This window comes from Heterocephalus glaber, unplaced genomic scaffold (genome assembly GCF_053883595.1).
Source record: "Heterocephalus glaber isolate CG9 unplaced genomic scaffold, H.glaber_assembly_v1.0 deba00001760, whole genome shotgun sequence".
Lineage (NCBI taxonomy): Eukaryota > Metazoa > Chordata > Mammalia > Rodentia > Bathyergidae > Heterocephalus > Heterocephalus glaber.
This window is the reverse complement of record NW_028258457.1, coordinates 5,965,764-5,992,489: the sequence shown is the minus strand read 5'-3', so window position 1 is coordinate 5,992,489 and position 26,726 is coordinate 5,965,764. Positions and strand designations below refer to the sequence as shown.

The 26,726-nt window shown below is 50.8% G+C and overlaps 1 protein-coding gene, 1 long non-coding RNA gene and 1 other non-coding gene across 10 annotated transcripts in view; 1 reads left to right on the top strand and 2 right to left on the bottom strand.

Moving 5' to 3' along the window:
• Positions 1–10,088: 10,088 nt before the first annotated feature.
• On the bottom strand, positions 10,089–14,660 carry LOC147821198 (uncharacterized). Its single transcript, XR_015447534.1, has 2 exons — positions 14,553–14,660; positions 10,089–10,239 (listed from the first exon to the last, which is right to left on the bottom strand). It is a non-coding gene; the product is annotated as an uncharacterized LOC147821198 (long non-coding RNA).
• Positions 11,461–26,726, top strand: part of Dpp9 (dipeptidyl peptidase 9) — a 44,601-nt gene continuing 29,335 nt past the window's right edge. For 2 of the 8 annotated variants that reach the window (XR_002389578.2, XR_002389577.2), the window contains exons 1-4: positions 23,523–23,687; positions 24,505–24,557; positions 25,678–25,834; positions 26,345–26,433. Coding sequence is in view for 6 of the 8 variants with exons in the window: in XM_004865724.3 (XP_004865781.2) it covers positions 25,760–25,834; positions 26,345–26,433 (164 nt within the window). In the remaining 2 variants the exon portion in view is untranslated. Of the gene's footprint in view, positions 11,521–23,522; positions 23,688–24,504; positions 24,558–25,630; positions 25,835–26,344; positions 26,434–26,726 lie in introns of those variants that run through there. The other 6 variants (XM_004865724.3, XM_004865718.4, XM_087201554.1 and 3 more) reach the window with 6 other exon arrangements.
• Trnag-ucc (transfer RNA glycine (anticodon UCC)) lies at positions 23,222–23,293 on the bottom strand. The gene has a single exon. It is a non-coding gene; the product is annotated as a tRNA-Gly (tRNA).

Sequence of the window (26,726 nt, the reverse complement as noted above, 5' to 3'; positions counted from 1 at the left end):
ATGATTCCTTAAGCTCGCCACTTCAGTGGATCAGGAATTTGGACAGAGCACTGGGAAGATGATTGTGGCTGGAGTTTGGATGTTGGATGTCCCCAAGTCCCATGTGTTAAAAGGCTTGATCCCCAGATTGGTAGTATTCGGAGGTGGTGGGACCTTTAAGAGGCGGGGCCTGGTGGGAGGATTTTAGGTAATTGGAGGTGTGGCCTTGAAGGGGTTTTTAGGACCCAGTCTCCTCTTCTTTCTCTATTTTGCTTCCTGGCTATGAAGTGGGCTGTTTGTTCTTTTTTCAGGTTTAGTTTTGTTTTCCTGTGGGTTTTTTGGTTTATTTTGTTTTGTTTCTGAGACAGGGTCTCACTGTGTAGTCCTCGCTGGCCTTGAGCTTACTAAGTAGCCCAGGCTGGCCTCAAACTCATGGTGATCCTCCTGCCTCAGCCTCCCACATGCTGGGATTACAGGCACCCACCACCATTGCCTGCTTTTGGACTCAATTTACCTCCTGTAGTTCAAGTAAGGTTTTTTCAAGAACTCTTCTGTCTTTTCCAGTCTACACAGCTCCAGTATTATTGCTTTTCCTGGCTCGGTTGAGCTACGAACCTGACCTCCCAGAAATTACTTTCCTCTACTTCATAGCGAATAAAACATTTACCCATGCAGATTTTACTCTCCACAACAGAGAGAATTCTGTGGGCTGCAAGTGACAGACACCCACCTCAAACAGATGGACAACCATCAACCAGAGCGGCCACAGCAGAAAACCCACGGGCTCTGCAGCTCACACCTGTGTGTGTCTTTTCTACCCCTGTAACAAATACCTGAGATGATCACCTTTACAGAAGAAAGGGAAGCCTTGTGTGGTGATGCACTCCTGTAATGACCTAAAATCTCGGGCAAGGCTCCACCTCTTAAAGGTCCCACCACTTCCCAATAGCAGCATCCTGGGGGCCATGTCTTTTAACATATAATGAGACAGATGAGAAGGGCCAGCCTTCCCTTTTTTCCCTTGCCAGCTGGATTCCTCCCCCACCAACAATTCTCTTTGTCGCCCTCACAACTCCCTTCCATGGACCAGGACAATTTGCCTCAGTGTCCTCCCTGGCTATCTAGCCAGTACAGCTCTACTATCACCCCGGTGCCTCTCTCCAGCCTGGCCTTGCAGCCCCACTTCCTGTCTCTAGATTCACCTGACCTGTGTGTTTCCTGTTCATGGACTCCATGCTGTGTCCTTCTGTGTCTGGCGTCTGTCACTGAGCACAGCATATTCAAGGTCCATCCAAAATGTGGTGAGTTTCACAGCCTCACTCCTTTTCCTGGCTGCATAATGTTCCAAGGTGTGGATAGACCTCCCTGTGTACCTTCATCCATCCATTGACAAACACTTGGTTTGGTCCCACTTTGGGGCTATTATTGAATGATCTGTTACAGACATTTGTGCACATATGTTTGGACAGACTTGTGCTTTAATTTCCCTTGGGTGTAGACCTGGGAGTGGAATTGCAGATTACATGGTGACTCCATATTTACCTGTTGAGAACAGGGATGTGTTGAACCTCCAGCCCATGAAAAGCTCAGCTCCACAAGGACAGGAATTCCCCTCCAGGTTCTTAGTACCTCATCTCTCTGGTCCAGCTGGCATGTGACCTGTAGTAAGTGCTCAATGAAAGTGTGAGGTTTCTTTCTTCTTTTTCCAACCCTTGAGATGGAACTCAGGACCTTCACATGGAGCTACACCACTAGGAGCCCTTTTAAATTTTTTTGTTTTGAGACAGCATCTCTCTAAGCCACTGTGTCACTCAGGCTGGGCTTGAACTTGCAATCCTCCTGCCTCAGCCTCCCAGAATGCTGGGATGACAGGTGTGTGTCACCGTGCCAGGCTTCAGTACATATTAAAAGACAGGAAGTGAGGCCACAGAGATCTTCACAGTGCTCCTGGTGCACAAGGTCCTGGGGACTAGTGACTTTCCTGCCCAGGCGCCCTCAGGAATGTGGGAGGCTGGGCTTGGGTTGCGTCCCTCCAGGCTCTGTCTTTGGTCTGCGTCTCCCTCCCCTGAAGAATTGCCTGCCTCTCTTCCTCATCTTCCTCTTCAGCTCACCTGTGAGGATGTCTTTGCTTTTTCTGTTCAAGCCTGGGACCTCTTTCTTGATTTATGTTTGATCGTTGGTGTCCTTCTCTTTTCTCTTCTCTTCTCTTCTCTCTCTCTCTCTCTCTCTCTCTCTCCCTCCCTCCCTCTCTCTCTCCCTCTCGTCTCCCTCCCCTCCCCTCCCCTTCCTTCCTTCCCCTTCCCCTCTCCCTCTCTCCTTCTCTCCCTCTCCCTCTCAGGTCTGGTCTCTCTCTGAGCTGACTCCTCTCTCCCCATCCCCAGGGCACTAGACCAGGGGGCTGCAGGCTCATTACCCTAATGGGCTGCCCAGGAAATGAGCACTTAAGGGTTTCAGCTGATGGCAGCCATGGGCCGCTTCTCTTCTGTTGTCTCCTGGGCTGGGCTGGGAGTGCTGACAGCGGGGGACAGAGGCCGTCAAGCAGGGAGGGGGCAGCAGAGGAGAAAGAGAAGGAGAGAGAGGAGGGGAGAAAAGGTAAGGAAGCGAGGAGAGTAGACAGCCCAGAAAGCCCTAATAGCATTCCAGCCACTTGGGCTTTGCACACAGCACAATGGCACACAACAATGAAAAGGAGCCTCCACCAAGGAACAAATTTGCTGTGGCACACACAGCCTCGCATATACATATGGGCTGCAAATGCGCCTCCCTTTGCTCCCACTCCCACAGATAGGAGCAACCTGTCTTCAGAACACTCCCAGGCTCACATTCACAGATGTGCTACAGTCACCAGGAATGTGTGCAACCTCCTCTGGCCACCCTGGTCCACCACAGCCTGTACTCATGGCCACATGTCACCAGGCAGGAGACAGCCTGGCATGGCTGCATCGACCAAGTTTTTCCAAGAAATGCTGGCTATTTGAGGGTTTATAGGAAACCAATTACCATTAAAGAGAGATACTGCAGCCACAGGCCAGGGACACAGCCAGGACGGGTGGTGAGGCTGCTGGGCTAAGCCTTGGGCCCTTGAAAGTGGAGCAGAGGGCTGGGGATTTAGCTCAGTGGTTTTGCCGCCTGCTGCGCAAGCACAAGGACCTGAGTTCGATCCCCGGTATCAAAAAAAAAAAGAAAAAAGAAAAAAAGAAAGTGGAGCAGAGCAAGCAAGCGCTTCTGCCTCTGCTCCTCCCCTTCTCCTCCCCCTTACTCTCCTCCTCCTTTTCCTTCTTCCTCTTCTTTGTGGTACTAGGAATAGAACTCAGGGTCTTTGCACTGAGCTCCCTTTCTAATTTTTTTTTTTTTTGATACTGGGGATCGAACTCAGGTCCTTGTGCTTGTGCAGCACGCGGCAAAGCCTCTAATTTTTATTTTTATTAATTTATTTATTTTTTTAATTAAAAAAAAATTTTTTTTGGTACCGGGGATTGAACTTGGGTCCTTGCAGTCGCGTAGCAGGTGTTGAAACCACTGAGCTAAATCCTCGGCCTCTAATTTTTATTTTAAGACAGAGTCTCACTAAGTTTTCCAGGCTGGGCTTGAACTTAATATCCTCCTGCCTCATCCTCTCAAGTGCTAGAATGATAGGTCTGAGCCATCATGCTCATCCTTTTTCTTTTCTTTGTGATGCCGGGGATGAAACCCAGGGCCTTTGCACATGCTCAGCACTTCCTCCTAAGCCACTGCCCAGGCCCTGAGCTCTTCATTCTGCTCAGTGACCCTTGGAGACTGTGGTTTGTGCTGCCCTGGAATTGAGGCCCTTCCATCCCTCTTCAGTTGCTGGGACCCCATCTGGGGCCTCAGGACAAGGTGGGGCCTCAGGGCTCCAGGGCATCCCAGCACACTGTCCTGGGCCACCTCTCAGAGGAGCACAGAGGCGATCCCGTCTCTCAGCCCAGCTCAGCCAAGCCTGGGGGAGGCAAATTGGAGGGTCTCACCCACCCCAACCCTGTGGCTGTCTTCCAGCCCTGACTGCCACCCTCTCTGACCCTCAGCTTCCTTGTTGGTAGACTAGAGAGCAGAATTAATCCTATCTAGCATTGTGGTTGGTTGTTGATGTTAAAAGAATGAAAAGAATAAAGAATTGAAAAAGCAAGTCAGTGTGGGGTGCACGCCTGTCATCACAGCACTCTGGGAGGCTGAGGCAGGAGGATCTTGAGTTTGAGTCCAGCCTGAGCAACTTAGTAAGACCCTGTCTCAAAATAGAAAAGGGCTGTGGATGGAGCTCAGCGTGAGGGCCCTGGTTCAATCCCCAGTAACACACACACACACACACACACACACACACACACAGAATTTTAAAAGCAAACAGTTGGAACTGGCATTTTCCCAGAGATACACAAAAGACCAAGCACACACAGGAAAGGTGCTCAACAAGCATGTTCCTCAGCTTTCTGTCACTATAACAAAAACCTAAGACAATCAAATTCAATAAGAAAGGCTTATGTTGGCTCACGGTTTGGGTGGGTTCAGTCCACCATTGCTTAGCCTTATTGCCTTGGGAGAGGCAGCAATCACAGCAAGAGCATGTGGTGGAGTGAGACCACTTCCCTCATGGCCCAGAAGGGGAAGAGAAAGAGGAACAATCCTCCACCAGGGCACCACAGCCCCAGTGACCTACAGATCTCACACTAGTCCCTGGCCCTTCATGGTCTCACTACCTCCCCAGAGTGCCAAGCTGGGACCACACCTATAACCCATGGGCTACCGGGGGCCACTCCAGACTCCAATGGTCCCAGCATGGCTAATCATCAGGGAAATGCAAACCATCGTCTTTATGAGAGTCTCTTTGTACCCACAAGGGTGCTAATTTAAAAAAAAATGGATGAGAGCTCATGTTGGCAAGGTTGGGGGGAAATCACAGCCTTACACCTTGCTTGTTGGCACGACCACTGGTGCAGTGCTCGGAGAAGAGGTTTCTGGTGGTTCCTCAAGAAGTCAAGGGAGAATTGCCACAGACCCACCACTTCCGCTCCTAGGGTTGACTCAGGAGAGAGGAGACTAATGTCCACAAAACACCTATGCGCACTTGTGTGGCTGCCATGACTGTTCTCAGCCAGTGACTCACAGCTCCCAGGCACCTGCACGAGCCACAAAGCTCGTCTCCTCTCTCACGGCCACTCCTCTCCCTCCTCCTCTCCCATCCAGCTTCTCTCACCTCACTTTGATTCCATGTGCCCTTGCCACTTCTCGTATATTTTACAAGTTATTTCCTTGCCAAAAGCAGTTGCTGGATTCATCACAGAAGTAAAGCATGTTCATCGATGAGGGGCAGAGGCAGAGAAACACAAGGTGGACAGGGTGTGTGTGTAAAGTTCCCCATAGTATCATCGTCTTAGGTGTCTCAGGACTGACGTTCCTCTCCCACTCACCAGTGACCTTCCGGTAGTGGATATTTTCTGACAGTGCCCAGCAGGATCTCTGTCTCCATCTGTCTCTGCTTATCTGTCTGTCCCTGCCCTTCCACCCACACGTTTGCTTTAAAAAGCATCATTTCATTGATTTTTCATTTAACTTATTACACACATCTGCTCAAATTAGTCATACAGCTATACCACACTCTTTTTTACCTTGGAGAGAAGGCTTCCAAGGCACAAAAGGGCTTATGCTGAAAGTCCCCTCTCGGTCACTTGTGGTCTCTCCCAGGGTGGCCACTGCAGTGAGCGGCTTCTTTCTCTCCATGGGGTGTTATGCTCAGTGGGGAAGATGTATGTGTAGGAATATTCTTGTAGGGCTGCGGTGTAGCCTCAGTAGTGAGCTCTTGCCGAATGTGTTCAAGGCCCTGGGTTCTCTCTCCAGCACTCCAAAACAAACAAAGAAACAAAAAACTCTACAAAAAAAAATATATGCATACAGCACACCTGTAATCCCGGCATTCGGGAGGCTGAGGCAGGAGGATCGCCGAAAGTTTGAGGCCTGCTTGGGCTACATATGGAGTTCAAGGCCAGCCTTAACTACATAGTGAGACCTGTCTCAACCCCCCCAAATATATGCACTCTTAGTATGTGTAACAGAGATATAACATAGTATATAATGTACTAGATATAGAAATGTAAATAAAGTATACACATCTACATATAATACTATAATATTTTAAATATGTAGAGATGTGATATATATTATATGATATCTAGAATATATTCTACATATAAATATAGAATGTCATATATAATTGTATGTAATACCCTCCATATTAAATACTATGTCACTTAGCTTTCTGTCACTGTGACAAAATATCTGACATAAACATTATTATTATTATTATTTTTTTTTTTTGGTACTAGGGATCGAACTCAGGTCTTTGCGCTTGCACAGCAGGCGGCAAAACCACTGAGCTAAATCCCCGGCCCTAAACATTGTTTTAGACAAGCATGGAGATGCATGCCTGTGATCCCAGCTCTTGAGAGGCTGAGGCAGGAGGATCTCAGAGTTCAAGTCCAGCCTGAACTACATAGTGAGACCCTGTCTCAAAAAACCAAACAACAACAACAAAGACATATTATTTTTTATTAGTACATGTTTATGATATGTGCTGAATATATTCATCATGGGAGCGAGTGCCCATACATATGGCATCTTAGTTCTTTTTATTTTCCCTTCCTCTTCCTTCCCCTCCTTCCCCTTTCCCTCCATCCCTAGGTCCCCTTCCCATCTGCAAAAGCTCTACCTCCCTATTTCCCATTGTCCTAGATGCACAGATCGCAAGGAGGAGAGGTTGATTAGAGCTCATAGTTTCAGAGGTTCCAGGGCAGTCACTTAGCCAGGTTGATTCTGGGCCTGGTGGGAGGGAGCACGCCATGCTGGGGACTGACAATCTGGAAGCAGAGAGGGAGGAGGAGGCACCAAGATCTCAGTAGCCTCTTGTGGCCCTGCCCCCTACAGGTCTCACCCTCTCCCGGCAATACCAGGAGCTGGGGAGCAAGCTTTCAACACATGGGCCCCAGGGGGACATTCCAGATGCAAACTATAGCAAATGAATAACATTGCACATAAAAGACTATATGTAAAATGTGTTATACAGTATAGAACATATGTAATATATTTTGCAGAGAGAGAATACCATGTAATAGTACATAGCATACTATACAAAAATAGTGTATATAATACTGTAGACAGAATATTATAAGAACATATAGCCAGGTGTGGTGCTTCATGCCTGTAATCCCAGCACTTGGGAAACTGAGGCAGGAAAATTGCTGTGAGTTCAAGACCAGCTTGCACTAAAAAGCAAGAGCTTGTCTCAACAACAACAAAAAATAAACATATAGAAGCCGAGTGTGATGGTGCATCCCTGTAGTCCAAGTACTTGGGCAGCTGAGGCAGGAGGATCTCTGTGAGTTTGAGACTGGCCTGGGCTACCTAGTGAGTTCAAGGCCAGCCTGAACTACATAAGTGAGACCCTGCCTCAAAATACAACAACCAGGGGTGGGAATTTAGCTCAATGGTTTCACCTTCTGCTTTACAAGCTCAAGGACCTGAGTTCGATACCTGGTACCAAAAAAACCCCAAAACAAACAAACCAAAAAACCCATATAGAATATATCGTACACTGTAGAGAATATCACATAATAGTATATCATATACTCTATAACAATACTACATATAGTACTATGTGTTATATGTTATATAAAATATATGGACGCTATTTCTATATACAGAATTCCATATACTACAGTATATGGTGTACTATATATAATGACATCATACATACACCCTGTGCTATATTTTTATAAAACACATGTTAACCATTCCCCATCACTGGCACACAACACCTGACTCTCACAGCTCAGAGGAGGAGAGGCTGATCCGGAGAGGCTCATGGTTTTGGAAGTCCCAGTCCATGGTGGGCTGGCACCAAGGCAGAAGCACCATGGTGGAAAGTATGGTAGAGCAGAGCTGCTTGACCCACGGAGCCAGGAAGCAGACAGAAGGAACAGGGAAGAGGTGGGTGACACTGCAAGTGACCCCCTCCAACCAAGCCCTGACTCCCGACACCACAGCCAGCCCCAAATCATCACTGGATCAACGTACTGAGGGGTACAGTGCCCTGTGACCCAACCACCTTGCAAATGCCCCACCTCTAGGCACATGAGGCTTTGGGGGTGTTTTAGGTCTAAATCACAGCAAAATATACAGAATACATTCTATATACACATTTAGAATATGACATATAATAGTATACCATGTACTATATAGAATGCTATAATATTGGTATATAATGTACCACATAGAATACTATAGAAAACATGATCTATAATGTTTTATATATGTGTAGCATTTGGGGTTTGCCCTATACATGAATTCCATATATAATGGTATATAATATAGTATCTAGAACACTGTACATGATGCACTATACATATGCTTGACCTATTGTGTGACATAAAGAATATATCCCATGTGTGCATAGGTTGCCATGTATATAGCATCTAATATACAAGACAGAATGCCACGTACAGTATCTGATAGGGAATCTGTGTTGCATAACACACACCAGATGGAATTCTAGAGTGTGCAACTCCCCCTGCCCAGGGAGATGCCCTGGGGGGACCTTCAGATGCCCCGATCCCAGGCTGGTACATTTTGGGCTAGGAAAGGACACCCACCTTCCCCCTCCACCTTCCCCCCCTCTACACAGCTGGCTGCATGTTCTCTCCTAGGTCTGTGCTTGGCTTTCCTGCTTAGCAACAAACTGTGGGGATTTTTCCACATCCACTCAGCAAGAGCCTTTCTGGCCCTGGCCTCCGCTTCAATATTCTGTGTATGGAGATATCGAAACCTACTCAGCCAGTCCCTGTTCGGGGACAGACATCTCCATGGCTTCTGGGTCCTTACTCTCATCTGCCTTGCTGGGGTGGCGCCCTCCGGAGAACCTCAGCGATGGGTCGTGGTCCTGTGGGCTGGAGAGGGGTCAGATCTCCTGGGACTGAGGTTCAGTTCAGGAGGTGAGAAAGCTCTGGAGTGGACGGTGGGGATGGCGGCACAGTCAGGTGAAAGTGCTCCACTGTGCCGAGCTGCACCCTGAAAAGCAGTGAGGTCAGGCCCCAAGAGTGCATAACAGTGGTGAGCGCTTGTCTAGCATGTTCAGGGTTCTGGGTTCCATCCCCAGCACTGCAAAAAAGCGAGAGAAAGGAAAGAAGGAAGGGAAGGAGGGAGAAAAACTGTAAGACGGCACAGTTGTCATGCCAGCTCTCTGGGACCCTGAAATAGGATCCGAGTTTCAGCTCAGCCAATGCAAATTAGCAATTTAGCGAGACCCTGTCTCCAAATAAAAAATGCAGAGGGCTAGAATGTGGCTCAGTGTGAAAACCCTGGGTTCCATTCCCAGTGCCACAGAAAAATCAAAACAAACAAAATGAATGACTCACCGAACTCAACCTGTCTTCCTTTAGAATCACAGCTGTATGACAAAGGGAGCAAATTGAGAGCAGTGGAGTGATGGGGGCTCAGGGTAGGGCGGGATACCCAATCACAGCCCCGTGTCCTCCCCTCGTGCCAGGACACTGAGGTGTTTGCCAGGCAGAGCCCCGCTGAGCTGTGGTGTCCAGAGCTTTTACTGGGTTTCACCACACAGGAACAAGCGAGCAGACCCCTGGCCACGGACCAAGCTCAACCTGCAGCCACCCGGTCACCTGGAGCTATTAAGCAATAGTTCCAGCCACAGAGCTGGTCTTTCGGGCTCCTCGGCTCTCATCCTGTTCCTGTCCCTCCACCCATTCCCTGAACTGGGAATTGAACCCAGGCAGTGCTGAGCTACATCCCCAGCCCTTTCTTAAATTTCCTTTTGTCAGGGATTTAGCTCAGAAGCACTGTTCCTGCCTGGCAAGGACAAGGTCCTGAGTTTGATCCCCAGTACTGCAAAAAAAAAAAAAAAAATTTCCTTTTGAGACTGGGTCTCACTATGTTGCCCAGCCTCCTGAGCAGCTTGGAATACAGATGAGTACCACAGTACCACCTTGCCTAGGGAGATGCATTCTTTATTACATAGCACTTGGTTAAAAACAAAGCTGCCAAGAACCACCCACTAAAACAAGACTTTTCACAAATACAAAGGTGAATCATAAAGTTTTAAAAGCATTTTATCTTGGGGAAACATCCAAATACACAAATGGAGGAAAAGAAAATAGTGAGCCCAAATATATCCACTTCCGAGTTTCAAATTTGCAGTAATTCCCAGGCATCAAGTTTCATTGACAAACATTTCACTGGTCTCTAAAGGACAAAGATAAAAAAAAAAAGTAATCTCTTGTGAGGCATGGTGGTTCATGCCTGTGAGCCCAGCACTCAGGAGGCTGAGGCAGGAGGATCTCATAGAGTTTGAGGCCAGCCTGAACTACATAGCAAGACCCTGTCTCAAAAAACCAGACCCCCCTCCCCCCCAAAAATGCCTATGCCTCTCACACATCCTGAAATGCATTTGCTATGATGTGCCTATTGGGGCAGGGGGAGTGTGGCATTGAGGCCCCTGTGGGCTCTCGGGCAACCTCCTAAGAGCCCACCCAGGAATGGGTACCCAGAATGCAAGAGTGGGTCTAGCATTATGCTACAGCCCCAGTCCTTTTTATTTTGAGACAGGGTTTTGGTAAGCTGCCCAGGCAGCCCTCATAGTCATGATCCTCCTGCCTCAGCCTCCCAAGTAGACGGGATGACAGGCTGTGCTGTTTACTCTTCGCTGGCCTTACATTTTGCATCTAATGGGGTTACTGTCTGAGCGACTGTGTGTGACATGCCCTGGCGGCTGCAGGCCAGTGTGTGGTCTCTGTGTGTGCTCACGCACGTGTGCCCGGGCCTCTCACACATGTCTGTGTTGTCTCCGTGGTGAGCTTTGTGCCGGGGCGGGGGGGGGGCAGCCCCCGCCCAGCTGGCAGGAGGCAGACAGAGGGGGCTGGCGGCGATCTTGGATGGGGCGCTCTTAGTCTTAGGGTGGCCCCCTCCTCCCTCCCTCCCTCCCAGCTGTCTGTTTGACCGGCGCTTCTGTCTCTGGGTCCCCGCTTCCAGACAGTGGGCGACACCCAGGTTGTGCGCGTCGCACGCTGGAGCGGGGTCTCCATGGTAACCACCCACGCCTCAACATTCCAATTCACCCCGCAGAACCCCGGGGGACCCGCCCACGGACGCAGCGGAGCCCCATACAGCCACCCTCCCCACCCCCTGCCAGTAAGGCTGGAGAAGTGGGGGTGGACCAGGGCTGCTCTCCCCATGAACCCCCAAAACCTGGGTGGGAGAGACAATCACGTATTCCCAGATTCCTGGGGAGGGGGCTCTGAGAGAGAGGGGCGCGGAGGAGGAGTGAGAGGCGGGGCCCAGAGGGAGGAGCAAGCACCCAAGGGGCGGGGCTTCGGGGTCGGGGGCGGGGCTCAGAAGCTTGAAAGGAGGGGTAAGCGAGGGGCGGGGCGGTAAGGGGCAGAGACGCCGAGGGTCAAGGGGCTTAGGGGGCAGGGAGGGGCAGCTGAGGGCATGGAGAGGGGCCGGAGGGCTTTCAGCAGAAGCGGGGTAAGTCTGAGGGCGACTTGGAGAAGGGGCGGGGGCTTGGGAAAGGAGATTTCAGAGGCGGGCCTCAGAGAGACCCCAAGAATGTTGGGGAATGGCTGGAGGAGCACTTGGGGACTTGGAATCCCCCCACAGTGAGGTGCTTCAGCCAATCCCCGAGGGCTTCCGGGAGGCGGCTGCTTCCCCATGGGAGGGGCTTCCACCCCTCCCCGCCCCCGCCGCGGGGAGCGGACCCCAGGAGAGGGACAGAGGGGCTGACCCTTGCTGACGAGAGGTCAGGGCTCTCCCCCAGGGGCCTTCTGAGTGGCGGGGGCCCCCGTCTTTCAAATAAGGCGTGGCTGGGGCGGGGACAGGCGGGGGGGGGGGACAGCCAGAGCTGTCCCTTCTTGGGGCGGGGATCCTCGACTCCCCCACGGCGTGCCCATGGATCTGGGGCCCTGGGTGGCATCTCCCTACCCTGGTTCACTTGGACCCTGCCGTGTCCCCTCCCCCATCTCCTCCCCCCCTCCCCTGGTGTCCTTGATTGGTTCTCCTGGCATTGATTCTTTGGGGGCTCTCACCGCGAGGTGGGGGTCAGGCTGCAGATCCCCACCTCCCGCTGGCTCCTGAGGGCCTCATTGTCAGGAGCCCCTCCCCGCCTGCCTCGCCTCCCCCAGCTGCTCCTCCAGACAATGTCGCTGTCCTGCAGGGCCTGATGCTGTCATTGGGTCAAATTCCTCCTGAAGATAGTGAGGCATCGCAGAAACAGACCCCTCCCCAGCCAGGACCCCTCACTGCCTGTCCCCACTGCCTGTCCCCCACTGTGCCCTGGCCTGGGAAGGGGGGGGTGGAAGAGCTCCCCAGGCCTTACTTTTGCCAGCTAGGAAATGGTGGCAGCATGGTGACCCCCAATACACACACCCTGGACTCCGTGTAGCTGGACCTCAGACCTGGCCACCTCCCCTGTCCTCCAAGCCAGAGGCCACCTTGCTTGTGCTGTCTTCTCCCTGTCCCCCCTCTTCTGCCTGGAAGTCCAGATCCGTGGTCCCTGGTGGCTACGGGTCCCATACTGGCCCCAGGATGGAAGGCACTGAACAGGGAGCTAGGGTTGAGCTCTGTGTCTGGAAGTGCGGGTGTGGTGTTGGAGACCCTAAGGAGGGGTCCCAACCTGTGTCAGCAAGGCAGGCGGTGTCACATGCACAGGGGGGTCGTGGGCGGAAGGGCAGATGTAGGAGACCTACAGAGAGGAGTGCTGGACACCAGGCCAGATTTGGGGCGCTTTCTTTGGAAGGGGCACCCTGAGCACTGAAGGGTGCTGAGCAGTGACCCCAGCCCCCACCTCCTGTGCAGGAGCCCTCATCCTCTGTGCCCCCTCATATGATGATCAGACAGAGCCACATGTTGGGGGGTGGAGGGAGCAGGTGCAGATTCACCCCTAGGTGCAACTTGCTGGTGTAACGTGGTGGGCACAAGCTCTGCCCTCTGGAGAGCTGGGCTGGTTTCGTGACTCTGCTGTGTACTTTGGGTGACTGGGGCCTCAGTCTCCTCACCAGTAAAATGGGAATCATGAATGTAGGGCCTGGCTCGTGATTGCTGTGGACACCAATCTGAGCCCATGGGATCCACACTGGGATTTATGGAGGCTGCATACACAGCAGACGCTGTTCCACACACGACTGGCTTCCGAGTTCAGCAAAGAGAGCCAGCAGCGAGTGTCAGTAGTGCGGTGGGTCTGCCGCTCTCTCGGAGATGGCCCGGGGGAGCCCAGGATGGGCGCAGGAGAGAGCAGGGTGTGGGTCCTCTCCAGCCCTGTCCGCCTCTCCTTGTGTGATCGCTCGCTCGGCCTCCGGGTGCAGGTATTCATGGTGGTGGGGGCCGCCCTGTGCACGCAGGCTCTGGCTCAGCATCCCCGACCTTTACCCGAGAGACGCTGATGGTGCCTGCCCCATCTCCGAGAGGACACGGAGGCGTCTACAGACTGCATCCACAGTTGGTGGGTGCCCCTGTCAGGCAGTCCTGGCTGTGTGTCATGCCCATTTATGATCAGGACAACCCAGGAGGCAGGTGTTGTTGTGATACCCTTTTTACAGATGAGGAAACGGGTCACCAATGCCCAGCTGGTGCCCAGTCCACATTGGCTATGACTGCTGTACCGTCAGGGCTCTGCTTATTATATGACTCCAGCCATGTGGAGGAGAAAGGAGAAAGGAGCAGGCCCCATGTGCATAGAAGGAACACTGCACTAATTAGAAAAGTCAGCTAAAGCTGTATCACATGGTGCACCTCTGTCATCCCAGCACTCAGAGAGGCTGAGGCAGGAGGATTGCAAGTTTGAGGCCAGCCTTGGCAACTTAGCAAATTAGCAAGACCCTGTCTCAAAATTTTAAAATAATTATATATATAGATAGATAGAGAGAGAGAGAGAGAGAGAGAGAGAGAGAGAGAGAGAGAGATTGAGGATGTAGCATGCAGCTCAGTACAAAGGCCCTGGGTTCAGTCTCTAGTACTGAAAAAAAAAGGTATCCCGTTAGTTGTTGTATGTTGTTTTCCAGGTCAAAGTTGGGTGGCAGATGCTTTCTCATCACAGACTCAGGGCAGCATCCTCTCTGGAGAGGTCCTGGGGCCAAGTGAAAGTCCCCATGGATCCTCTGGGTTAGGCAGCTACTGTATGCCATCACCATGCGTCCTTTATTCCCCTCATGCCTCGATCAGGTGGCACTGTTGTCCCATTTCACAGAGGAGGAAGTTGAGGTGCAGAGGTGGAAACTCACCTGCCCAGGGTCACATACTTACCATGCTGCCCAAGAGCAGCACAGCGGGAACCAGTGACAGGGAGAAATTCCAGAAGATTCTGGCATTTTGGGTGGAGGGGATATGGAGGATAAAAAGAATCCTCCCGCCAAGCGTGTTGGTCTCTGCCTGCACTCCGGAGGCTGAGGCAGGAGGATCTCCAGTAGTTTGAGGCCAGCCTGAACTACACAGTTAGATCCTGTCTCCAAAAATAAATCCCCAGGCCCCTCTGTCGCCCCCCATGTTCCATCTCTTGTTCCACTTACCCTTCATCTGATGGCTGTTTGAGGGTCCCGAAGGTGCCGAGCCTCCCGAGGTGGTCTTGAGATGCTGGGAGGGGAGGTCCCCCCCCCCCGGCACCCACGCCCTCCCCCTCCACACACTCCAGCTGCTATTCTCTTCTCCTCGCTGTGACAAAAATAACCAGCCTGCTTCGTCATCCTCTTCCCTGTAGCCCGCTTTCTATATTTACAGGCCAGGGGCGGGGGAGGAGAGGCTTAGAAACGTCCGCGGTTCCAGCCAGAGATTGCGTTGATCAGGAGGGAGGCTGGCGATAAGGATCGCACAGCTCAAAGAAAGCCTTTCCAGGCTTTGACCGTGAAGAACTGGTACGTGGCTGAGGGGTACACTTACTCTGGTTTAAATGTTATACAGTGAATATATGTATCACAACAGCACTCCTCAATTAAATCATATATAGGTACAATTTGTATGTTTATGTTATCAGCTAAAAAATAAATATAGGCAGTGCTGCACGCCTGACATCTCAGCTTCTCAGGAGAACGAGACAGGAGAACTGCGCTTTCAAGCTCAGCCTGGGCAATTTAGCCACTTAGTGAGACCCGGTTTCAAAATAAAAAATAGAAAGGGCTGCAGACCTCGTTCAGAGGTGAGTGCTTGGCTAGCATTCAAGGTCTTGGTTTCCATCCCAGCCCTGCAAAGAAATAAGATAAAATTAGGGCCAGGGATTTAGCTCAGTGGTTGCACTGCCTGCCTTGCAAGTGGAAGGACCCAAGTTCGATCCCCGGTACCAAAAAAAAAAAACCGATAAAATTAATTTTTTTTACAAAAGGACAGCTGGGGCCGGGATTTAGCTTAGTGGCACCAGGCCCGCCTCACAAGTGCAAGTTCCTGAGTTCGATCACCAGTACCAAAAAAAGGACAAATGAACATTCTGGAGTCAGAATGTCAGGGTTAAAATCTGCACTCCCTAGCTGGACAAATTATCTGGGCCTCAGTTTCCCCATCTGTAAAATGGAATTCCATAATCACACCTTAGAGAGTGGTTATGAGGATAAGCTGTATTAGAAGATCACATAGAGCTGGGTGTGGTGGTGCATACCTGTCATCCTCCCACTCTGGGAGGCTGAGGCAGTAGAGTTGCAAGTTTGAGCCCAGGCTGGGCAACTTAGTGACTTAGTGAGACTGTGTCTCAAAATGAAAAATGAAAAGGGCTGGGGATGGAGCTCAGTGTAAAGGCCCTGGGTTCCAACTCCAGTCTCCCCCCCCCCGCCCCCACACACACAGACCACCCTGTTGCTAAATGTCACCTGTTGCTATGGAATTTAAGGGGACCCCCAGTGGCAGGAATCATAAGGGAGGGTGCTAGCATGGGCTGCAGGCGGAAGCATCCTTTTATAAATCAATGGAAACTGAAGAGATGGCAGGAGGAGGCTTCCCCAGGCCATCTGCCAACCACCCTGGCTACCAAGTCAAAGCATTGCCACCATGGCATTGAGGACAGACTGGAGTGTAGCTGCCATGACACTGAGGAACACAGCATTTAATGGAAAAGAATTCGTCCATGCAAAACATTCCTCTTCCTTGACATAGTGCTGTTTTGGGGGCTAGTGTAGGGACCAAGTGCGTGAGATTATTTCCAAATTTAATCTTGAGCTCAGTGCAGGGGCGCACGCCTGTCATCCCAGCATTCTGGGAGGCTGAGGCAGGAGGATTGCAAGTTTGAGCCCAGCCTGGGCCACTTAGCAAAATCCTGTCTCAAAATAAAAAGGGCTGGGGGTCTAGCTCAGTGTGAAGGTCCTGGGTTCAATCCCTAGTGCTGCAAAAAGAAATACATAAAATAAAAATTAATTTCTTTCTGCAGGACACAGCTGCTTGAATCAGTTAAGTCTCTGAGCCTTAGTTTCTCCATTTTTAAAATGGGAATAATGAGGGTCCCCACCCTCTAGGTCACCCATGATAACTGCCTTTTAGTTAAACACCCAATTCACAGCCTGGCCCTGCAGCTATTATTGAACAAGCTATTGTTTAGCAGCTGACATCACTTTCTTTCATCACTGAATTCCCAAGGAACATTTGATGCCAGCTCAGAAGCTCCCAACTATGTAAGACATGACATTCATTTGAGATTCTTACCATTTTTCAGGGTTTTGTTGTTTGTTTGTTTTTTGAGATGGCCTCACTACGTAGTTCAGGCTGCCCTTGAACTCACTATGTAGCCCAGGTTGGCCTCAAACTCACAGCGATCCTCCTGCCTCAGCCTCCTGAGGCATGTGCCCCCCACACTGGCTTTAATGGTTTTTAACTCTAACTTGGCTCAGCAAGTGTCTGTTTTGCACAATTCCAAGCATGACTGTTTTGGAAAGAATGGCCAGATCCACCTGTTGCTGTTTTCGCACGTGTGTGTGTGCGTGTGTCTGTGTGCATGTTTTGCGTTGTTTTCCAGTACTATGAATGCAGGGCCTTCACAATGAGCTCCATCCTCAACCCTTTTCATTTTTTATTTTGAGTCAGGGTCTCATTAAGTCACTATGTTGCCCAGGCTGGGCTCAAACTTGCGATCCTCCTGCCTCAGCCTCCCTCCTCCTGCTGAGAAGACAGTCTTCACCACCTCACCTGGCTGTTGCTTGTTCTCTTAACTTACAAAGTCCTGAGTCCGCAAAGCTGTGGGCTACTGTGCCTTAATATACCCGTGACTCTGTGAAGGCCCAGGCCAGATCTGCCCATGGCTGGTTTGGATTCAGCAATCCTGCTTTATCTACTTTCACTCTCTTGTTGATTATGTTGAGCTTCTCCCATGGAGAAGGGAGTCTGGTTTTTGTTTTTTTTTTAATATCTTTATCGGTACATTTTAGGTATACAGTACGTTTACATTTATCATTGGGTGTTTGTACCTGTACATGATGTATCTTGGTTCTTATTTTTCCCCCATTACCTGTGTGCCCTTCACCCCCTCCACCCTTCCCTATTTACATAGACTTGGTTTCCATTTTTTTCTTTCTCATAATTTTTCCTTTCCCTTCTTCCCTTTCCCCTTCCCCTCCCGCCACCCCTACACCTTTGGACGTTTTCCTATTTCAAATTATCAATTATTCATTTTAATCATTTTCATCCTTATTTACTTTCAGTTTCTCACACTAGAGAAACTATTCGGTATTTACACGTGTGTCCTATTTATTTCACTTAAGAGGATGGCCTCAATATGCATCCATTTAGCTATAAATGACTCTAGTTTCTTGTTCTTTATGGCTGAGTAGTACTCCATTTTATAAAAAAAAAAACCCACATCTTCTTTATCCAGTTTCCAGTTGATGGGCAATTGGGCTGTTTCCAAGCTTTAGCTATTACAAACTGTGCTGCTATGAACATAGTTGCACTTATATCGCTGTGGTATGATTCTTTTAATTCTTTGGGGAAGATCCCCAGCAGGGGAATAGCTGGGTCAAATGGGACCTCCAGTCCTAGTTCTTTGAGGTGTCTCCATACTGATTTCCACAGTGGTTGCACCAGTCTGCACTCCCACCAGCAGTGGAGCAGGGTTCCTTTCTCCCCACACCCCCACCAGCATTTGTTATTGGTTGATTTCTTGATAGCACCCACTCTTTGTGGGGTGAGGTGGAATCTCAGTTTTCAAAGGGAGTCTGGTTTTGTGCCTTGGCCTTCGCAGCCAGACTACTTGGCTAAGCTCTAATGCTGCTACTCATAAACTGTATGACCTTGTGCAAGTTACTTAACCTTTCTGTGTCTCCTTGACCAATTGAAATTGACTTCTCTAGGCCTTGCTGTCTTTATCTGTTAAAACTGGGAGGCACCCTGCCCTCAGGATCAGCCCTGCCTTAGATTCACAGGGAAGCCCGACCCGCTGTGAACTGCGCATGCCCGGGACCAAGGGCGGGCGCTCCTTTGAATACAGGGGGAAAATCTCCCAACCTGCTAGATGTCAGATACGCCGAGTTCGTGTTCCCCAAAGTCGAAGAATGAACTCAGAGGAACAATGGAGGTTAAGAGTACGAAAACTTTACTGAGAGAGACAGTGGACCAGAAGGTGAGTTGCCACAGACCCCACTTCACAGTGGAAGTTTTATAGAGGAAAATCACAAGGCGGGTACACCGTGGGTCAAAACTACGAACAACCCATAAAGTTACAAGGATAGCCGCTTAGGTAACATTGACCAATGGGGAAGCAGGTCACATAGCAAGTGTACATGGAAAGAGCAAGGACTGTTGAGGAAGGGATGGGTCAGGAGGTCCTGGTTACCCACCCGGGTAACTGAAGTCTGTCTAGACTTTCTTGGGCCAAGTGATACCAATTATAGTATAATCTTCAACTTATTGCTTACCCCTCAGGGAGGCAAGTAGGCCTGGTCATTCCATCTTGATCTTGAGGATCTGATGCGCCTCCAGCCACAGTTGTAATGTGTCTGTAATTTCATCACTCAAGGAGACCGAGGCAGGAGGATCCAGAGTTCATCCCCAGTGTGGGCAATTTAGTGATTTAGCAAGATCCAGTCTCAAAAATATTAGAAGGGCTGGGGATGCAAAGAACAGGGTTGGGTGGGAGAGGGGGTCTGAGGCTCTAACGTTTACAAGAAATGTTTCCCAGACTGGAAACATAGGTCTCTATATGCCTTGTTTTCCCCTTTGGTGCTAGAAGCCAGAGCCTTGAGCATGCCAGATGAGGGCTCTGCCACAGAGCTCCATCCACACCTCTCTTAACTGATTTGAGACTGGCTAAGTAAGTTCCCCAGGCTGGCTACAACTTGCGGCCCTCCTGCCTCAGCTTCCCGAGAACCTGGGATTGCAGTCATGTGCCACTGCACCCGGGTTTTTTGATTTCCCTTTTCCTCCCTGAATCCTAGCTGAGGTCGGCTGGATACAATGGTCAGACCCCAGGTGGAATCAAACCTGCTGGCTGGGAAGGCCCACTTGGGGACAAGGACGCGTCTGTGAATCCAGGAGTGCGTTTCGGGGAGAGGCCAGGTCAGCCTGTGAGATGCTGAGGTCCAGGGTCTGGACCGAGGCTAGGAAGGAGGCTAGGGTGTCCGGCAGCCTCGAGGGGTCGAGGAGCTAACCCCAGACGAAGCCGGCTGTGCCGATGCTGCCCTCTAGTGGGGGACACAGTTATGTCCCTTTCGGCCAGGGTTCGTCTCGCAGGACATAGAGCCGGCCTCGGACACCTCCCAACTTCACGCAGGGGAAAGTGGGCCCAGAGAGTGGAGCCCCTGGCCTCGAATCACACAGAACGTTGGCTGAGTGTGCGTGTGCGTGTTGGTGGGAATGCAACCCGGGACCTCACGCATCTTAAGTACAGTTTTACCACTGAGCAACACCCCAGCCCTCGCCCCCCATAAACTGTTTTGTTTTATTTTGAGACAGGGGCTCACTATGTAGTTCACGCAGGCCTTGAACTCAAACGATGTAGCCCAGGCTGGCCTCGAACTCGCAACGATCCACCTGCCTCAGCCTCGCGAGTACTGGGATTACAGGCATGCACCACTACACCTGGCAGTCCCCTTAAAAGGAGTGTTTTTGGCTTTGGGTTTGTTTGTTGGCAGATAAGAGAGCTCTCAGGCGGTGATGTTCTTACTGGGGAGGTATCCGATTCTCCCAAGTCCTCCTCCTCCACGGGGAAACCCACCTTTATGCCTTCCCATCCCACCACCCCAGGGCATTAATCTCCCCGAGTATTCATTTGCACTTAATTTCCACCAGTCATTACTCAGCACCAAGCCAGCCACAGGATACAAGATAGACCCTAGACCCAGCAACAAATTGCAACAAAAACTTCCCCAGTGGAATTTATAGGCTGGTGGGAGGCATGGAGGAGAAATTAGCAAACAAGTCCCCACATGTGATTATTTCCGAACATGCAGAAGTGGCAGGGACGCAGTCTCTGGTTGCCAACGTTGGGGAGGAGAGGTTTAAAGTAACCCAAGCTACAGAGGAGGGTGAGACAGGAGGATTGCAAGTTCCATCCCAGCCCGGGGAAGTGAGGAGGACCCTGTCTCAAAATTAAAAAAAGAAAGAGGTGAGTGCAGAGTGGGACAACACATTCAAATCAGTAACTGTTGTTGCAAAGGAACAGATCAGTGGGCAACCTTGTGTTGTAAATGTAGCAATAAAGATGCCTGGGCCAGCTCCCTTTACAAAACAGAAAAATTGAAAGTAATACAAATGTCCAACAACGGGGGATTGGTTAATTCACAGCAATTGGTCACACAATGATCAACCCCTTTCTTAGGAACTGAATCATGCCTATCTCTCCTTAAAAGATATTTCAGAGTCCTAACCCCCCCCAGGACCCCAGAATATGATCTTATTTGCTAACAGGGTCTTCACAGAGGTAATCAAATAAAAGTAGCTGGGAAGGGTGGACCCTACCCTGGTATAACTGGTGTCCTTCAAAGGGAAATTCACTCTGGAGGCTGACGCAGGAGGATCACCCTGGCGACGTAGGGAGACCCTTTCTGAAAATAAAAAGGGTTGAGGGTGCAGGTCAGCAGCAGAGTGCTTGCCTAGTGTGTGTGAGCCCTCGGTTCCATCCCCAGCACTGCAAAAATCAATTGATCGATTGATCGAAGATCAATCAAAGATGTAATAAAAGATGTGATAAAAGAAGCGTAAGGTGGAATGATGCCAGGTCATGAGCTCAGGGGAGTGGGCATTTCTAGAAGCTGGGAAGGGCAGGATTCAAATTTCCGCTGGAGTTTCCAGGAGGAACCAGGCCTGCCAGGCCCTGGAGTCTAGCCCATGAGATCTGAGACTTCTGACTTCTGGAATCTGTGACGGTTCAGGATTAGTTCCAGCAGCGTTGGAAATGTAACACAGCCCATGTGGTGATTTGTTGCTAAGTGGCAGTGGTCTGACCCGACACAGTACAGTCCAAGACTAGAGGCAAACTGAGCATTCCCCAAGCATACTTTTACATCATCTTAAATGACTAAGTTTCCCCCAGAAACAGATGTTGAAAATGTCAAAAAGATGGGTTCGCTTCTGTTAAAGGGAGAAAAATAAAATTATAAATTCTTGATGTTGTGAGTTTTAATATATACCTGCTTTTGACATTTTGATATTTTTAAAACAACATTGGGGGATAGAAACATTAAAATACATAAAAACCAAGTAAAGAAAACGAAACAAAATTTTTTTAAACTGTTGCTTCAGGCTCCAATGTAGCTTGGGAAGGCACTGCCAAAACCTATCATGATTTACAGTTTTTATTTTAAAAATAATATTGCATTAAAATCATATATATATATATATATATACATATGGTGTGTGTTTGTGTGTGTGTGTGTGACAAGGTCTCACTGTATAAATTCAGGCTGGCCTTGAGCTCAGAGATCCTCCTGCCTCAGCCTCTGAAGTGCTGGAACTACAGGTGTGTGCCACCACCCCCCTGCTGCAAAACATTATCTTGATTGCTAATTTATTGATTGGTTGATATTTGCACCTGAGGCCAATGTCGCTTCATCTCGAGATGGAAGTAGATATTTCAATAGGAGGATCCTAAATTATTGCCTTTTTCTCCCTCCCCTTCTACTGTCTCTTACTAAAAAAAAAAAAAAAGACAAGGCCAGGGATTTAGCTCAGTGATTCCAGTGCCTGCCTCGAAAGCCCAAGGTCCAGAGTTCAATCCCTGGTACCAAAAGACAAAAAAAACAAATTAATCTAATCTAGCATGCTAACAAATTAGCTCTGGGTGATAATCTAAAAGCTGTTTTAATTATCTACTTTTGGGGTTTTTTTTCCTCCCTTAAATTTCTTGCACTTATAGTCCAAACACCCACAGACAAAAGTTCTTTTCAGAAAGTTCCTTAAGAAAATGATTTGTGCTGTAGAAAACTGGATCTGCGCAGAAAGATGGTATTTAAGCATAAACTGTATGCATGCGTTGAAGCGACGAAAAGGTGGATTTTTGGCCTTGGGTTGTGTTAGTGGAGCTTTGCGGGTTTTTGTTTTTTCCTGTTTTCTTTCGGTTTCTATTGCATTCAGGAGACTGATGAGTACTCTGAATTAGCGGAAATCAACTGAGTTGTCTTCAAAGTTCGCATCAGGAAGTGGGAACGTGACAATCTGCAACATTATAGCTACACTGTAAAAGTGCAAAGAAGTGTGGTCTCTGTGGGTGTCCGTAGCGGTTATCACGTTCGCCTCCCACGGGAAAGGTCCACGGTTCGATTCTGGGCGGAAACACATCTTATTTTTTTCTATTTTGTTAAACTACTGTATTTAAAATTATTTCAAAGTTCCTATCAGAGCGATGCTGGCTTTAATTTTTTCTCGGTACCAGGGTTCGAATTCAGGACCTTGCGATTGCAAGGCAGGCGCTGTGCCACAGAGCTAAATCTCCGGCCCTGTTTATTTTTTTCTTTAGGAAGTTTTTTTTGGTGCCGGGGATCGAACTTGGGTCCTTACCCTTGAGCAGCAGGCGGCGAAACCACTGAGCTAAATCCCCGGCCCGGTTTTTTTCCTTTAGGAAATTTTTTTTTTTTTTTTTGGTACCGGGGATCGAACTCGGGACCTCGTACTTGCAAGGCAGGCGCCGGAACCACTGAGCTAAAACCCCGGCCCTCTTTGGGAAGTTTTATACAATTTTTAAAGTGCTCGTAAAGTGCTAAGATAGAAATGTTGACTCCATGTCTTAGAAAACTTTAGTTGAAGGGCAAAACAAAACAAAACAAACCGAAAAGAATGCGTTGGCCGGGAATCGAACCCGGGTCAACTGCTTGGAAGGCAGCTATGCTAACCACTATACCACCAACGCCTCTCTGCAGAGGTGGTTTTCTAGGTGTCTTTAATAGGAGGTTCATCGGTTCCACTGGGCGAAACCAAATCACATAGGGGTGTATCTCCCTAAAATTCCTCTCTTTTCCATGAAAACGCCTTCCGCGGCGCTGCCCACACACCTGCCCTACTGACGTGTCGCCTCCTCCGTGGCGTAGTGTCTTGGTACCGTCCTAACGTCGTCCAATCACAGTGCGCCGCCTAGGCAGCTCAACTTCCGGGTCAAAGGGGCTTGAGCCGGCGGCTCCCCCGTGTCCGCCACCGGCTGTCCCCCGCTCCTGCCATTTCCGGGCTGCAGTCATGGGCATGGATCCTCGAGCATAAAGTGCCGCCGGCCCCCAGGACGCCCTGCCCAGTCTGGCATCCGCGCCCCGGTAAGCAGCCCCCGCACGCCCCTTGCCTCCCCGCTTATGACCGTGAACCCGCCATTGACCGGGCCCGCCTCGGCCGCGACCCCGGGACCCGCCATCGACCTCCGCCATGGCCGGCCCGCGGGTCCCTCCTTCTATGCCTCGGTTTCTCCCTACCACTTGTCCCTTCTGCTGCATCTCAGTCCCTGCGCTGACAGCTTCTGTTCCCGGCCCAGCCTCGCGTCCATCCCACCCCCAGCACTGTCTTCTTTTGGGGGTGGCCGCACCCCAAGATCGCGATCCCCACTCCACACCTTGGCAGCCTTCCCGCCGCTTTGCAGGCCCTGGAGGACCGATCTCCCTCCAGCTCGCCATGCAAATTCTATAGGAGGCAGATGCTGCCTCTGCCCGGAGCCGCATCCCTCTCCACCGTCATCCTCAGCCCCACCTGCCTAGGGTCCCGGGCGCGCCCAGCCTCCCACCTTCTCCCACATCGCCTTCCATCATCCCTGACGCTTCCCCATCAGTGCTGCAGGAGACCATTCCAAAGGACCTGGCCCTTTGCCCCTCCCCTGTCTCCCTGGGGCCGCTGAGGAAATCACTTGCCTCTGTGGCAAGAATGAACCTGCTTTCGAGGAGCTAGGACTTCTCCCCAGGAGATGTGGACGGGAGTCACCAATCCTGGGAGTCCCTTTCCCTGTCCCGGGGAATTGGGCACTCTGGGGTGACTTCTCTCCCAGGTGCAAACCTAGGTGTACAGACAGCGCCTCAGGTATTTGTTGCTTAGCCAGAGAGGATTATTAGGTCCTACAGGCCTTAATGACACGTTTATCCTATCAAGGTGTTTGTCCTCTGCCTTCGGCTGGAATGGAGGCTCCTTGGACCCCTTAGAAGGTCAGTTGTGCTGAGGTTGGGCGCCCAGGCAATCTGGGGTGTGGGGTGGTGAGGTTGCTCCAAACTAGAGGTGGACAGAGAGTGGCTTTCTGGTGCCCTTGTCTAGAACTGTACTTGCTGAAGGCTTTTTGCCCCCTGCCCTTTGTCCTCTTCAGTTGCCCCTCTAAGGACCTCAGGAAGGAAGCGGGAAGAGGCCTGACAAGCTGGGCCGCCCTCTCCCCATCTAACACTGTGCCTGGCACTTGGTCAGCGATTGGTGTGGATTCTGGCTCTGAAAGAGGCTTGAGTTCAAGTGTCCTGTAGGCGTGATTTTAAATGACTTGTTTAGTTGACAGCGTTAGCTGTCACTCATTTTATGCTGTCTCAGGTGCCGTGTCATGAAAGATTTGCGTGTGCCGTCTCATCGAATCCTCACTGTAGTCCCATTGGATAGCTGGGGAAATGACACACAGAGTGGATAGATGGCTTCCCCAAGGTCACACACCCCAGAAGTGGCAGAGCTGGGATTTGAACCCCTCACTGTCACATGGGACCCCCATTTTCACCACTGGGCTGACAGTGCAGCCAGTGCTTCCTTTTGGTGACATTTTGCTCTCCCTCTTCCGCTGTGATCTCTGTCCTGTGTCCAGGTGCTACTTTCTCTTTAAGCACCTGGCCAACTGCCCGGCATTGGTCCCAGCTTTTCTCAGAAGGTGGCTGGGTGGTGACTGAGCCAGGGGTCCCTTTACTTTAGATGGCATTCAGGAGAGGACGGTGACTTGCATCTTCAACCTAGAGCATTTATGGCATGTGTCCTGTGTGCCACAAATGTTCTGGGCTCAGGATGGTGGGAACTGGACAGGTAGGGCCCTGTCACTGTGTGGCAGAATCCTGGTGAAAGTCACTGGGACATCTGGGGCCCGATGGTTCTCTGGGGTGGGGCATCCTGGGCATCACAGGGTGCCAGTGTCACCAGCCTCTACTGCTCCATACCTGGGGCTCCCCCAGTTATAATGACCACAACTGTCTCCAGATGTCACCTGGTGTCCTCTGGGGGCTGATTCATTCCCAGTTGGGCCCTCCCTCTCCTGCAGAGGAAGAGTTGTATAGAATCGTCCTCCAGGCCAGCATTCTTGTCCAGGTGTCGTGATGGGGTGACCAGGTGGCAACTCTGGATCGAGGGCTCGGGAAAGACCTCTGAAGGGTGCTTTGGGGCCCGGAGGATGAAAAGGAGGGAGTCTCACAGCCAGCTGGGAAGGGCGTCCGGCGGAGGGAGCGGCCAGTGCAAAAGCCGGGAGGTGGGTGTTTGAGGGGAGCAAGGAGGTCAGCGCGCCTGAGGTCGTGGTCATGAAGGCCATCGCAGCGTGGCCACTGGGAGAGGTTTGGGGTTAGGATGCTGCTTCTAGCACATGCCCCTCAGGTAGCATCCCTAGACAGTTTGAAAGTCCAGGGGATTTTTTGTTTTTGTAAGTTATAAAGGAAAGTGGTTTATTTAGGCTCACAGTCCTGTCCCCAAGTCAAGGGGCCACCTGGGGTGATGGTCTCCCTGCTGGCAGACCCCGGGGCAGTGCAGGGCATCACCCAGCTAGAGACACATTTTCTTCCCAGGGGCTTCTTGGAAAACACTTGGCTAAGAGAATGCGGGTTTTTGGCCAGGGCCCAGCCCATGCTCCCATTTCAGGGCAGACTCAGGATGCCTTGGCGTTGGGGTGTCCCCAAGCCACGCCTGGTGGGGAGGGGTGGAGGGACAGTGCGCGCCCTCCCCGCCTGCCTACCCGCAGTTGCAGCGTGGTCTCTCTGCTGCGCAGGCCCCTACCCTCCCGAGGCCCGCTGAGCGGTTAATGCGGAAGCTCAAGAAGCTGCGGCTGGACAAGGAGAACACGGGCAGTTGGAGAAGGTAAGGACTGAGCAGGAGGTGGCCTGGGGCCCCAAATGGCCACCAGAGTCCTAGGTGGGGGGACCCGACAGATACCAGTCGTAGACCCCTGCAAGTTGGGATGGTCACAGCGGTCCTCAGATGGCGGCAGGTGTCTGCTGGGGCAGGCTGGTCCCCACCAGGGGCCACAGGCATGGTGACGAGGGTGTGAGATGCAGAGTTCACCACACTGGGCTGCGCTCCTTTCTCCCTGTGTGAAGCCATGTAGCCCACACAACTTCTCTAGGCCCATTTTCCAGTCCCAAGACGAGTAT